This window comes from Eubalaena glacialis, chromosome 1, assembly GCF_028564815.1.
Source record: "Eubalaena glacialis isolate mEubGla1 chromosome 1, mEubGla1.1.hap2.+ XY, whole genome shotgun sequence".
NCBI lineage: Eukaryota > Metazoa > Chordata > Mammalia > Artiodactyla > Balaenidae > Eubalaena > Eubalaena glacialis.
The window spans coordinates 64,677,505-64,691,076 of NC_083716.1; the positions used below are offsets into that span (position 1 = coordinate 64,677,505).

Sequence of the window (13,572 nt, forward strand, 5' to 3'; positions counted from 1 at the left end):
CCTCAACGTCGCACAGGTGACCTGAACCATCTAGGGCGCGGAAAGGCGGGGTCAGCCTCAGCAGCCAATCAGGGCTCGGCCCCTAGCCCAGCCAATCGGGCCGGGCCAGTTGGGGCTTAGCCAATCCGGCCGGAAGAGGAAGACCTGGGATAGTGTCTGCGCCTCTCGCTGCCAGCTTTGGGTGGCGCTACGTGGGGTCAGCTGGTGCTGGCCGCGCTCCTTGCTCGCTCGCTTGTTCCCCGGGAAGCCCCTGGTGTGCCGTCCCCGAGGCCATGGGGCGGCAGTGGGGGCCAGCCATGAGGGCGGCCGAGCAGGCGGGCTGCGTGGTGAGCGCCACCCGGGCCGGGCAGCCCGAGGCGGGCTCGTGGAGCTGCAGCGGGGTGATCCTGAGCCGCCGCCTGGGCCTGGTGCTGTGCCACGGGGGCATCTTCACCCCCTTCCTGAGGGCCGGCAGCGGGGCGCTGACCGCGGCCGGCGCCGCCTTCCTGCCCGGCGACAGTTGCGGCGACGACCTGCGCCTGCACGTGCAGTGGGGCCCAACGGCCGCGAGTCCGGCAGGCCGCGCGGAGCGGGGCCGCCCGGGGCTGTGCACGCCCCAGTGCGCCGGCCTGGAGCCCGGCCCGCCCGCCCGGTTCCGCGGGCGGCTGCTGCAGCCCCCCCGCCCCGCCGAGCTGCTGCTGCTGTTGAGCTGCCCGGCCTTCCGGGGCCACTTCGCGCGCCTCTTCGGCGGCGAGACGGCCAAGCAGTGGAGCTTCGCGAGCGCCGCACCGGACGACGAGGTGTCGGAGGAGGAGGAGGAAGACCAGCTGAGAGCGCTAGGCTGGTTCGCTCTGCTGCGCGTGCGGCCGGACCCGGAGAAGGAGGCGGAGGCGGAGGAGCGCGGGCCGGTATTGGCCGTGGCGCCTCTCGGGGCTGTGCCCAAGGGTGAGCCGCTGCTGGCCTGCGGCTCCCCGTTCGGGGCCTTTTGCCCCGACATCTTTCTCAACACGCTCAGCTGCGGCGTGCTCAGCAACTCGGCCGGCCCGCTGCTGCTCACCGACGCGCGCTGCCTGCCAGGCACCGAGGGCGGCGGCGTGTTCGAGGCGCGGCCCGCGGGGGCGCTGGTGGCGCTGGTGGCGGCGCCCCTCTGCTGGAAGGCCCGCGAGTGGGTGGGCCTCACGCTGCTCTGCGCCGCCGCCCCTCTCCTCTGCGCCGCCCGAGCGGCCCTCTGCCGCCTGCACCCCGGCGCCGCCGCCCTGGCCGCCTTCCTACCGCATGAGATGGGCGCCCCGTGGGGCCTGCCCCTCCGAGACCCCGGACCCCCCTGGGCAGCTGCGGCCGTGCTGGTGGAGTGCGGTTCCGTTTGGGGCTCCGGAGTGGCCGTGGCACCCCGCCTCGTGGTGACCTGCCGGCATGTGGCCCCTCGGGAGGCGGCCAAGGTCCTGGTGCGCTCCACCACCCCCAAGTAAGGCCCACAAGGTTGCCCCCACTCCACTCCCTCACCAGCTGTCATATCTGGATCCCAGGTCTCAGGTCATAATCCTGAGGATTATGGAGGCCTTCTGGTTTCACGCTCATGCTTGGTGGTGCAGTGTGGATAGAGACCTGGGACCCTCCCCTCATCCTTGGCACCCAGAACCCCAGAGTAGGGGGTTCTGGACCTCCTGGCAAGGGGTGAATGGGGCTTGGGCAAGATGACAAGCAACTCTGGGGAACTGTGGGGTGGTCCAGCATCCCTGGCTAGGCATCTTTGAGCTCCCCCTCCCAGTCTGAATTCCTTCTGGGCAACTTCTCTGTCTCAGCCTTGCACCCACACACCAGAGGCCCTTGAACAGAGTCTTCCTAACCCTGCCCTCTTTCCCCTGAATGCCGTAGTGAAGCCCCAGGGGCCCAGGATACTACCCTCCTGGGTTAGGAGAGAAACCTGTTACTCTTACTTGATTTATCTCTTAGATCTTAATCAGCTTCCCTTCTGGATCAAAATGAACAGATATGCGGTTCCACCTAATTAGAATGTGGGAGTGGGGGCCAGGCAAATATAGTTTGAACAATCATTGAATGCTCTTGGCAGCCAGGTTGGGACTTAAGACAGTCATTTGTTCCCTCTCTGCAGGGAGAGCACTGTTGCCCTCCTTTACTTTCACTTGCTGTGACAGTGGAGACAGCAGCCTTGGCTTCCTGACTTGGTTTTCTAATACATGTTCTGTTTCTTCTGTAGTCCCAGGTGCTTGACTTAGGCCAAAGCAAACACTATAGCACCTTGGTGTTAATGCCTGTTGTTCTGTACCTGGCTCAGCCTCTCAGCCCAGACCTTTCCAGATGCCTCTATTGAACTCCTGAGGTTAACCCAGCCCGGCTTTGCCATAGAGTCCCCTCTGGCAGCCACCTGGACAGCCATGACTTTATAGGGAAGACTGACGATGAGAATTTTCCTCTGTGTGTGGTCCCCAATTCCTAACCCCTCCACCTACCCCTGCATACTCTTGGTCCTAGGGAACCCAACAGGTCTGCTGGAAGCTACCCCTGCAGAGTGTGTAGTAGGAAGCCCCTGTGTAATCTTGGGCAATTTGCTGAATCTGTCTAAGCTGCTTTCCCATGACATGTAAAGTCTTGGAACAGCCTGCCAAGTAGTAAGAGCTATAGAAGTGCTGGCATTTATGTAAACAGGGACCCAGAGGGATGAATTCGTATCATGTCTGCCCCCCGAACTGACAGGATTGTTGGTATCAAATGAGGCAGTAAAGGAAAATGCTGAGAATGCTTGCCCTGGCTCCTGCCACTAACTGTGTGACCTTGAGAAATTACTCAACCTCTCTGGGCCTCAAATGCACCATCCAAAATGGAGATAATACCAGTGCCTAGTTCATAGGGCAGCTGTGAGGACTAAATGAAATGATGTCCATAGAACATTAACGCCAGGCCTGGCCCACAGTGCCCCCTAGGTGTCAGGTGTTTGTGATGACGGTGAGGCACAGGAAGCTTTACATAGAAGTACCCTGCAGTTGGTAGAGCATGTTTGGAAGTTCCACTGTGGATGTGCCCAGAGTTGCATGCTGGTATGTTTCAGGGCTGACACCAAATCTTTTGAGTCCCAAGTTCATGACTTTTACTGTCACTCTCATTATTTTGCTTCCTCCCAGTGCTGAACGTTCGGAAAGCTAGCCTGTCATTTTGTTTCCCTTGTTCCCAGGAGTGCCGTAATCTGGGGACATGTGGTATTTGCCACCCAGGAGACATCTCCCTATGATATAGCAGTGGTGAGCCTGGAGGAGGACCTAGATGGTGTCCCTGTACCTGTGCCCGCTGAGCATTTCCATGAAGGTAAAAGACAGAGGGGTTCTCTGGTCTGGGGTGGACCTCAGGAAGGAAAGTCAGTGTTGGGCGCTCTAACCCTGCAGATCAGGGGCCAGTCCCCCAGGTCAGCTCCCTTCCCCACCCCTGCTGGAGTAATGAGTCAGGCTGGCACCTTGTTACATCCTGGTTACAGTGCTTTGGCCGGAGTTGCTCTTGGAGGCCTCCCTGCTCACGCCCAGCATGCCCAAGGTCCTGGGGGGCATGTGGAATTCCCAGTGAAGGGTAAAGCACGCCTTTTTCCTGAGGCCCCACAGCAGTGTAGTGTGTTGAGCCTTGGGGGCTCCTTATAACACTGCAGGCTGGTCTGAGAGATGTGTACTTTTGAGGCTCCAATGGCATGATTTGAGTAAAAGGCTTTGTGACGCTGCCACAGAAGTACCAGAGGTCTCGCTTTGTGGATGTCGTATGCTATAACGTAATAACGAGGATTACAAGCTCTCTGCGTTGGCATCTTCTGCCACTTATTAGCCCCGTGTCCTTAGGCAACTTAATGAACTCTGCCTCAGTTTCCACATCTGTAAAATGGGGATAATGCTCCCTACTCCTGGGCCTTGTGAGGAGTGGGTGAGATATTGTCTGTAAAGCACTTGGTGAAGGAAGGTGGTGCCCGCTTTGTAGTCATCATCACCATTTTATTTTTACCAAGAGACTTCTTAGTCTCAGGAGGTGGGTGTTAATTTCACAAACATTTATTGAGCCCCTGGCTAGGTGCTGGGAATCCTAAAAAGTGACTACCCAGTCCAGCAGGGGAATGAGGGCTGGAGAACAGCCTGATGCTGAAGAGAAGTGGTTGAGCAGATACAGTGCTGGGAGCTCAGTGGAGGTCCCGGCCTATTCCTGTGAGGGGCCTGGGGAAAGTTCTCATGGAGGCAAGAGTATCTGAGCAGAAACTCAAAGGGCAGAGAGGGTTTGGAAATTTGGAGAGGACAGGGAGGGGGTTGGGGAGTGTATGAGTCCTGCCAGACAGAGGAGGCTCCCCAGCTTAACCCTTCTTCCCTCCCTGACAGGCGAGGCTGTCAGTGTGGTGGGCTTCGGTGTCTTTGGCCAGGCCTGCGGGCCCTCGGTGACCTCAGGCATCCTGTCAGCTGTGGTGCAGGTGGATGACACACCAGTGATGCTTCAGACCACGTGTGCTGTGCATGGTGGCTCCAGTGGGGGACCTCTCTTCTCCACCTGCTCCGGGGACCTCCTGGGTAACCAGCTCCTTGGTCCTCTCCCAGCCTTCCCTTGCCAGAGCCTCAGTCCCATCCTGGGAGTGCTTGGTTTCCAGCCCTGGGAGCCACCTTCTGTCTGAAAAGATGGTGGGCCTTATGCCCAGAGGTAGTTAGCCAAGGTTTTCAGGCTCTTGTGCTTCTGAGGGTGGAGAGGGACAGATGCTGAGCTTGGAGGGAAGAGATCTGAGTTCTGGTCGCTTCTCTGCCACTGAGCCACTGCACAACCTTGGGTAAGTCACTTAATGTCATTTGATCTGTGAGACTCAGCAGTTGGATTAGTCCAAGGGTCACAAACTCAAAAGCCTACAGAGGCTGGGCTGGTAAAGTGAATGAATGAGTGAGTGAGTGAGTGAAGACAGCAGTGAGTGGAGGGCAAGGGGGAACTGGGGTGAACACCACTCAGCTCTAGCACATTGTTGCCTCATTACAAAGATACGTGGGCCTAACACTGGCTGACTTTCCAATTTTTCACAAGGAGCTGTGAACCTTTTTTTTTTTTCAGAATTCCTAACTACACCCCTGTGAGAAACGAACTTACCAGCTAGAGAACAGTGTTTGAGCATGTACAGTTCTTTTTATCTTTAGCCTTGAAGTGTCCAGTCAAAATGCTCTTTTCCAAAGTTTCTTAGATTAGCTCCTTCCCCTTCCCCTTCAGTATAGTTATGTGATTCATTTGAAATACAGTTAGGTACATTTGTCCTAGTCTGCATTCCATTTTTCTCCCATATACTGGTTGACCTTTTAAAAGATATATACAGATAAGTGGACACAGAAATAAATATAGATGTGTGTATGCATGACTTAGTGTGTGTGTGTGTGTATATATGTGACTCCTAGCTCAGTCTGCTGAGAGGGGCTAGAAGCAGTGACATCCATTTGTAATGAACACAGCGAGAGTTCAGATCTTGGTTTCTAAGAGTCATTCTCTAGGGCTGCCTTGTGGTGCTGGAAAGGAGGGAGGGGTAACAACGACAGCAGCAGCAAAATGATGGGCACGTCAAATGTTGAAAGAACCAGGCGCTGACGTGAAGGAGCTCCCACTGGAACAACTTGAGCAGCAAAACAAATAGTAGTAGTTTTGGTTTTCAGAAGAATTCCCATTAATGTAGAAGAAATGAGGGAAATAGAAAATCACTTATTAGGACACCCCAGTAGGAACTGCTGCCGACAGGATCCATCGATGGATGCCAGAATCAGTAGGCAAAAGTTTAAGTAGAAACAAGATAACTGCATAATCCTAAAATATTTCGTACTTACCAAGGGGGTAATAGTAAGTCTACAGCAGAGAAAGCTGGCAGATGCCACCCAAGTAATGAAGGTTAACGTCGCAAGCAGTGCTTATAGTCAGCACACATTTCCTGATAGGATGCACTGAAAAGGACACATGGCTTCTATGGTTTTCTTCTCAATAATGTATAACCTCAATCTTATCATGAGAAAGCATCAGGTAAACCCAAATTGAGGGACATTCTACAGAATAACTGACCTGTACTCTTCAAAGTGTCAAGGCCATGAAAGATAAGGAGAGACCGTGGAAGTGACCCAGATGGGAGGAGACCTAGGAGACATGACGACTAAATGCCATGTGGGATCCTGGATCAGAAAAAGAGCATTAGTGCAAACACTGGTACATCCAAGTGAGTTCTGTACTTTAGTTAATAGCATCTCACCAAGGTTAATTTCTTGGTTTTGATGAATGCTGTATGGTGACATAAGGAAAAGCTGGGTGAAGGGTATATAGGAACTCTGTACTATTTTGGCAAGACTACTGTTAAGTCTAAAATTGTCTTCAAAAAATCCATGCACTGAGCAGGCCAAACAAAAGTTCTGTGTGGGTCTGATTCATTTATTCAGTCACTCAGCTAGTGTTTGTTGAGGTCGTCCTCTGCCAGGCACTGTTCCAGGTACTGGGGAGACTGCATGGACAGAACACAGCAGTCCTGCCCTCATGGAGCTGAAAGATAACAGAAGTCGGAGAGGGGGATAGCAAAACAAGTGAAATATGGGCTATTAGATACTGATAGTGTTGGGGAGAAAGTAAAGCCAGGAAGGAGGACTGAGGCATGAGGAGCCCGTGCCCATGAATGAAGCCTGGTGACTGTCACTACGAGGGGGCTTCAGGCAGGTCTAGGGCCTCCAGGGTGGAGGTGAGCCTCCCTCCCCTGTCCCCTGGCTCACACCCTCTTTTCCTCTCTGGCTCCTGAACAGGCATCGTCGCCAGCAACACCCGGGACAATAACACGGGGGCCACCTACCCCCACCTGAACTTCAGCATTCCCATCACGGTGCTCCAGCCGGCCCTGCAGCGGTACAGCCAGGCCGGCGACCTGGGCGGCCTCCGCCAGCTGGACCGCGCCCCCGAGCCGGTGAGGGTGGTGTGGCGGCTGCAGCGACCCCTGGCAGAGGCCCCACGGAGCAAGCTCTGAAGCTGTGGCACCCTTCTGGAGAGAAGAGCAACCATCTGATGCCATGGGGAGTGTGGGGGCTGGTGGCCTGAGGACCCTGACACGGCACACCCCAGCCAGGCTACATCCCCATCACCACCCACCTTGCTCAGCTCTGGAGTCTGGACCAAGCTCCTCTTTAGCCCCCATGGATCTCTTACCTGGCAGCCCGTTTTGGGGTGCTTTCTCGAGCCGCCGCCTCTCTCTGCCCCCGACACTAGGCTCAATTCTGTTCTTTTCCCTTCTGGGGAGCCCAGTACAACCGTACAACAGACAGATCTGGTACTGACAGACAGATGTTGGCTGGAAGGCAGGCCCGGCCATGGGTCCCTGTCTCCTGACGGTCACTGGCCACCTGCAGCGGCGGCTTCCCTGGGCCTTGGCTCCTCTCTGCTCTCGGTCAGAATGGGGCTGACAGAGCACTGGGGCTTCCTCAGAACACCTCAGCAGAGAGGCCCTGCTCTGAAGACCAGAGGCGGAAAGAAAAGAGCATCTTCCTGTTCTGCTGGACCAGCAGTGGCGTCCCTGGAAGCCAGGACTCCCGGCTATTCATGTGTCAGGTGCCCTGACCTGCAGGGGCATGCTGACACAGTGCCTTAATCTTCTGGCCCGTAAAGTAGCTCTCAGGGGTTGGGGGTGGGGACGTGGGGGGAGGGGTAGAATGTGTCTGGTTGGGGTTTGGGAATAAACAGGACCTACGAGGGACAGGACCTACTTCTATATATCAGCTTCTTTTTTTTCCTTCTTTGTTTTGAGAGTTGAGTGGGGAATAGGAAAGCACCAGGCACAGAAATATACCTTTCCGTCCTGCTTTCTCAGGGGGGTTTAATCTCACGGGACACTCTTGCGCCAAACTAGTCCTGGTAGCTGGTCGTGGTGCCAGTTAGCACTGGATGGGGCTTGCAAATCCCAGATGGTGGTGGCCTTGGCCTGGCAGCAACTGTTTACAGGCTGCCCGGATGGGCCCAGGCCTGTGCCAGGTCCTGGGATGGATGGGAGCTGGGGAGTTCAAAGGTGAATGAAGCCAAGGCAGGCCCTAGGAGCTAAGACCAACCCTGGGAGTCAGGAGCATGCACTGTGTGCCCAGGGCCCTGCCTGTGCAGGCCGTCAAGAAATGATTGTTAAATCACTGACAGGTTGAATGCCGTTTGGGAATGACTGGGGGAGAGGGGGCTAATCTAAGCAGAGAGAATTGCTGTGAGTACTTTGTTTCTAACATCTGTTTGCTGAGCGCCAGCTCTGGGCAACCACAGAACACCCCTGAGACAGTTGTTCTCCTCTGTGCGGATTAGGAATGGGGCCAGAGGGCAAAGTTAGCTTGAGAGAAATCCTGTAGTAAATTTATGGAGGTGGGGAGGGAGAGCCGAGTTCTGACTTGGCTGCAAGTGGGAAGGGGAGGATTTATTCCAGCATGTGTGGGTACCAAGGAGCTCAGGCTATTCTGGGGAGACTGGTGTGTCACCCCATTAGTGGAATGAGCAGGGCATCTCTGTCCTGTTCAGGTGGAAGACCATGTCCAGGGGCCCAGAGCAGGGAGGATCAGGCAAGGATTCATCCAGCTGAACCCTGAGGGGAGAGTAGGTGTTTACCAGATGGAAACAGGAAACAGGGAGGGTGTCCAGATTGAGGGCAGTGGGAGCTGGGACAAGGAAGTGTGAAACTACATGTGTGTCTGGCCATGCTAAGTGGAGAAGAGATTGGAATGGAGGCTGGGGAACCAGTGACAATGGCCCTGGTCACGGGGAAGATGGCCAAAGCAGGCCTGGTGGGCATAGAGATCAAGCATGACACAGGAGGTGGACCTGACTGGATGTGGGGCAATGCAGAGAGAGAGAAAAGGGTCAAATGGTGCTGGGTCTTTAGTCAGGATAGTGATGAGTGGCTGACAAGTTTAGGGACGAGAAGTTTCCTTGGGTGTCTGTGGGATCTCAAGTAGAGAGGCACAGCAGGCTGTTAAGTGGATGAGTTAGGATAACGCAATAAAAGGTCCCCTCTCCCCCATCTCAGTGGCTTAAGACAATAGAAGTTTGTTTATTGCTCATGTAAAGTCCAAAGTCATGCACCCGACCAGGAAGGGGAGGGTGGCTCCTGTGCAATTGTGATGAGGGACCAAGCTCCTTCCTTCTTGCGGCTCTATCACTGGGTCTGGGACCTCAGATCCTCTGCAGGTCTTCTGTACCTGGATGGTGGATGGGGGAAGAGAGGGAGGAGAAGATATTCCTGCTTCTTTTTAAAAAAATGATTTTATTTTGAAGCAGTTTTAAACTTACAGAAAAGTAGCAAGAATCCCCACACACCCTTCCCCCAGACACCCCATACCATTTGTGCCATATGCCCCAGTGATGTTCTTTGTAACAAAGAGACCTCATTTGGGATCATGAGTTCTACCCACTTGCCATGGCTCTCTCCCCTTTGACTTGGAGCAGCTCCTAAGGCTTTCCTTGAGTTTGATGTCCTTGACCTTCCTGCAGAAAACAGGGCAGTCATTTTGCAGAATGTGCCTTAGCTTGGGTTTGTCCACACTTCCTCATGATTAGATTTGGGATACACATCTTTGGGATATAACATTAGTGATGTTGTCTTATCATCATGTTCTACTGGGTGGCGCATGATCTTTATTTGTCCAATTACAGATGATAACCTTGATCATTTGAGTAAGATGGTGCCTGCTAGGTTTCTCCACTGTAAAGTTCCTTGTTTTCTTTGTAATTAATAAGTATTTGTGTGGCAGTATTTGGAGACTATGTAAATATCCCTATCCCACTTTCATCTACTATGCTTATCACCCACTGATGTCCCTTGGCTGAATAACTTTAATGTTTGCCAAATGGAAATTTTTTATTTTCATTTTTCCTCCTACATTTATTCACTGGCTTTCTATTGTAAGTAAAAGCTTTCCCTCCTCTCTGTTTAATTATATCTGTGTGGAATCATGGATTCATAGTTTATTCAATGGATTATAATCTATTGTTATCATTATTTTGATGCTCCAATTGTCCATATTGGCCAGTGAGAGCTCCTTCAAACTAGCTTCTGTGTTCTTTTGACATCTCCCCATCATTCTTTGAGCACTTCCTTCAAAACAAAATGTTCTAGACTTACTTTGTACTTTCCCTGGAATCAGCCACTTCTCCAGGGTCCTTTTTACTAGAGAACGGTATTTAGAAGCAAAGATCTAGGTACTAGGTGTGCTTCTTACTCTGAGGTGTTGCTGCTCCCAGGCCCTCTCGGTAGACAGACCTTACATCTATATTTATTTCGATCTCTATATGTTGCAAGCCATGCCATGCGTTAACACTGATAGTTCCAATTTGATACCACGAGTTCAATACCATACGGTTCATTCTAGCTCTCCCCTTTTCATATGGGTACCTGCCTCCTGTCAGTGAGAAACACGGCTGCATTATCCTCAATATGTTAGCTTGTTTGCTCCATCCCTTGCATGCGGCTAGTCTTCTGACCCCATCAGGCTGCCCCTGCCACCCTGCTCTGATGCTGCCCTTATACGGGTCACCGTTACTGCTCCGCACAAGCCTGCCTCGTGATTTTTTTGACTTCATTAGGAAGAGGGAAGAAAGCCACCCTTGCTTCTTAACTGCTTCAGCCCAGAAGTGACACATATAACTCCTGCTTATGTTCCTTCCGTGAGAATTTGGCCCCGGCCAGAAGCAAGGGGGGGTGGGGGGAGATGGGCAATGTAGTCCCCGGCAGGGCAGATGCTCCTCAGCAGGACCCCTATGCCATAGAAGGGGAGAATGACCTTTGTGGAGAGCTGGCTGGCTGTGCTAAGCTGGGTCTTGTTTTAGTGCTGCTTTAAGAACAAAAACTCACTGGTATTACCAAAATCAAAGTAGGTTTAGTGCTCAGACCCTCCCGCACAGGTGCCAGAAAGCTCCTTGGCCTGGGGAAGCTCTGGGGGCCACTAAGTGTGAATGATGACTTAGCATCCCTCTCTGCTTTATTCCCTCTCTTCTGGCCTCCTGGGCGCTCAGAGTCTCTCCTTCCTCGTAAGTGCAGTTTGGCCTTTCTGGCCCTTCTCTCCATGACCTTTTATCTCTAGATCTCCTTGTCACATGCCCCATTATCAGATTTCATCACTAAATGCCCAGAGAGCAAATATCTGCTTGAGCCCATCATCTTCTCATGCCATGCAACTGTGGGCCGCTGTGGGAGCAAGTGCAGTGAAGGGCCTGGGGCCACCGGTGTTTAAGGGACAGAGGCAGAGCCGGAGCCTGCAAGGGGGCTGAGAAGAGACAAGCAGAGGCACAGGAAGAAAACCAGGGAGGCTAAGACCTACGTCAGCAGGGCAGACACCAGAATCTTTTCCTCTCTTCTTTCCGGCCATACACTAGACTGCATCTCCTGGCCACCCTCATGGTCAGGTGTGTCCGTGAGTTCCAAAGGGCAGAAGGGAGGTGCACCACTTCCAGGCCTGGCCCATAAGAACCTTCTACCTGGCCTTCTCTGCACCCTACCCCCTGCCCCTGGTGGGAGTGGAGGCATCCCTTAAAAGAGACCTTGGAAGCCACTTGTTAAAGATGGCCTCTTCAGTCTGGTCCCTGGATGATGGTGTGGATGGGGCAGCCTCATTAACCAGTTCACTAGCCTGCACTGAAACCCAGGCAAGTAATGTACTTCTGTTGTATTTGAGCCATTAGATTGGGGGGGTCCATTTGTCACAGCAGTAGAACCTATCCTCGTGAGTATAGTTTTTCCCTAGCTGGGAGCACTATGCCAAACCACATTTAGAGGGAGAGAAGAAACAGGGGGATGTCGCTCTGTCGTTTGAGGGTTATGAATTTCGCTAAAACTGACCAGGCTCTTCAGATGAAGTTAAGAGTTGTCTCTTCCTCAAGTGGGCATACAGCTTCTATTTCTCTGGGCCCCTGAGTTGATCCCACTACCTTGGAGCTCCTCCCAGCCCTGGGAGCCAACAGTAGAGTCACCTGTTGCTGCCAGGGAATGTCTTCAGGCCTGGCTGAGTGCCAGCAATGTTGCCTCCTCTTAGCTTCTGTGATGTTAGACAATCTGCCTGCCATTCCTACTAATCGTTAAAGTTCCGCAGAACTACCAACGTTACAGCGTCCGAACCGTATCTCCCTGCTACCCCTGGCACCTGGACATTCAAAGACGAAAGTCCCTTGTTAGGCAAGGAGCCCTGATTTTCGGTGCCAAAGCTATGAACACTGTTGAGTGGGAAGAGAGGAGTGATGTGGGGTGTGTCTGGGAAAGGGCCAAGAGGGGTTGCACTGAGATCCTCTCCCCTCTCTTGAATCAAGGTGTCCTCTGGTTGCCAAGAAGGTGCTGAATGACAATCAGACGCTTTCCATGGTTTTCATGGTTTGGGGCAGGTTCTTGGAGATGGGCCACACCAGCTCTACAAGCCATGCCTCGAGCCCAGTATGGGCCACTGCATGCCTCTCTCTCCTCCCTCCCAGCTTCAGGTTTGTGCTGCAATTTTAAGAGTCCTTCCCTTGTACCCTGCTGATTGGAATCCACTTCATCTGTCTCGGCCCAGTTCCTCTGCAAAACTCCCCTTGACTTTCCCAAGCCCCAGGGCTGTGTCCCTGCCCTGGGCAGGCTGTAGCGCTCTTATTCACCTCTCTGTCTCCCACAGGGCTAGGGCATATGCTCTGTAAGTTTCTGATGCTTTCTTGACACACCATTGAGACTCTCCTTTGCCTGCTCACTGACCTCCGGTTCCCTTAGGAGCCAGCTTTTCTGGCTTTAGGGTCAAAGCCCAGCTCCTCTCCTTTAGTAGCGGTGTGATTTTGCCTAGGTTATTAGCTTATGAGTTTCAGTTTCCTCATCTGTGAAATGGAGATAATAAAACTTACTTTGGAGGACCCATGTGTAAAGTAAATTTGAGAAGCTATCCAAAGCACTTAGTCTGTGTTCAATAAATATTAGCTATTACGTTTCTAAGAGTACTGGTGGGATTGTTTCATCAGAAACGAATCATTGTTGTTACCCGGGGCTGGGTGGAGGGAGGAGTGGGGAGGGACTGCTTACTGAGTTATGGGGTTTCTTTTTGGAGGGATACAAATATCCTGGAGTTAGGTAACGGTGATGGTTGCATAGCCTTAACCCCACTGAGTTTTACACTTTAAAAGAATGAATTTTGGGCTTCCCTGGTGGCGCAGTGGTTAAGAATCCGCCTGCCAATGCAGGGGACACGGGTTTGAGCCCTGGTCTGGGAAGATCCCACATGCCGCGGAGCAACTGAGCCCGTGCGCCACAACTACTGAGCCTGCGTTCTAGAGGCCACGAGCCACAACTACTGAATCCCGCGAGCCTAGAGCCCGTGCTCCGCAACAAGAGAAGCCACCGCAACGAGAAGCCACCTCAACGAGAAGCCCGCGCGCCGCAACAAAGAGTGGCCCCTGCTCGCCGCGACCAGAGAAAAGCCCGCGCGCAGCAATGAAGACCCAACGAAGACCCAAAGCAGCCAAAACTAAAATAAATAATAATAAGTAAAAAAAAGGAGTTAATTTTATGGTATGTGAATTATATCTTAATTTTTAAAAATCATTTAAGCAAACATTAGTGAACTCCAAGGGAACCAGGTGCTGGGGTCAGTG

General features: G+C 53.0%; 1 protein-coding gene across 3 annotated transcripts; it reads left to right on the top strand.

The window, feature by feature from the left end:
* The first annotated feature begins 137 nt into the window (after positions 1 to 137).
* Positions 138 to 7,622, top strand: TYSND1 (trypsin like peroxisomal matrix peptidase 1). 3 transcript variants are annotated; one of them, XR_009701735.1, is made up of 5 exons: positions 138 to 1,444; positions 3,170 to 3,300; positions 4,341 to 4,526; positions 6,049 to 6,184; positions 6,756 to 6,803. XR_009701735.1 is itself a non-coding variant. In XM_061197508.1 (4 exons), exons 1-4 carry the CDS (start codon positions 273 to 275, stop codon positions 6,971 to 6,973), a joined length of 1,707 nt encoding a protein of 568 aa, XP_061053491.1. In that variant the 5' UTR covers positions 138 to 272; the 3' UTR covers positions 6,974 to 7,622. The 3 variants fall into 3 exon arrangements, 2 of the variants coding, with proteins under 2 accessions (XP_061053491.1, XP_061053492.1); XM_061197508.1 differs by lacking the exon at positions 6,049 to 6,184 and having other exon boundaries at positions 6,756 to 7,622; XM_061197509.1 differs by lacking the exons at positions 4,341 to 4,526; positions 6,049 to 6,184 and having other exon boundaries at positions 6,756 to 7,622.
* The last annotated feature ends 5,950 nt before the right edge of the window (positions 7,623 to 13,572 follow it).

Excerpts from the sequence above, each read along its gene's own strand:
- TYSND1 (XM_061197508.1), top strand. The coding sequence starts at position 273 with ATGGGGCGGCAGTGGGGGCCAGCCATGAGGGCGGCCGAGCAGGCGGGC. Across the intron at positions 3,301-4,340 it reads CGCTGAGCATTTCCATGAAG|GCGAGGCTGTCAGTGTGGTG; the intron begins GTAAAAGACAGA and ends CCTCCCTGACAG. Across the intron at positions 4,527-6,755 it reads CTGCTCCGGGGACCTCCTGG|GCATCGTCGCCAGCAACACC; the intron begins GTAACCAGCTCC and ends GCTCCTGAACAG.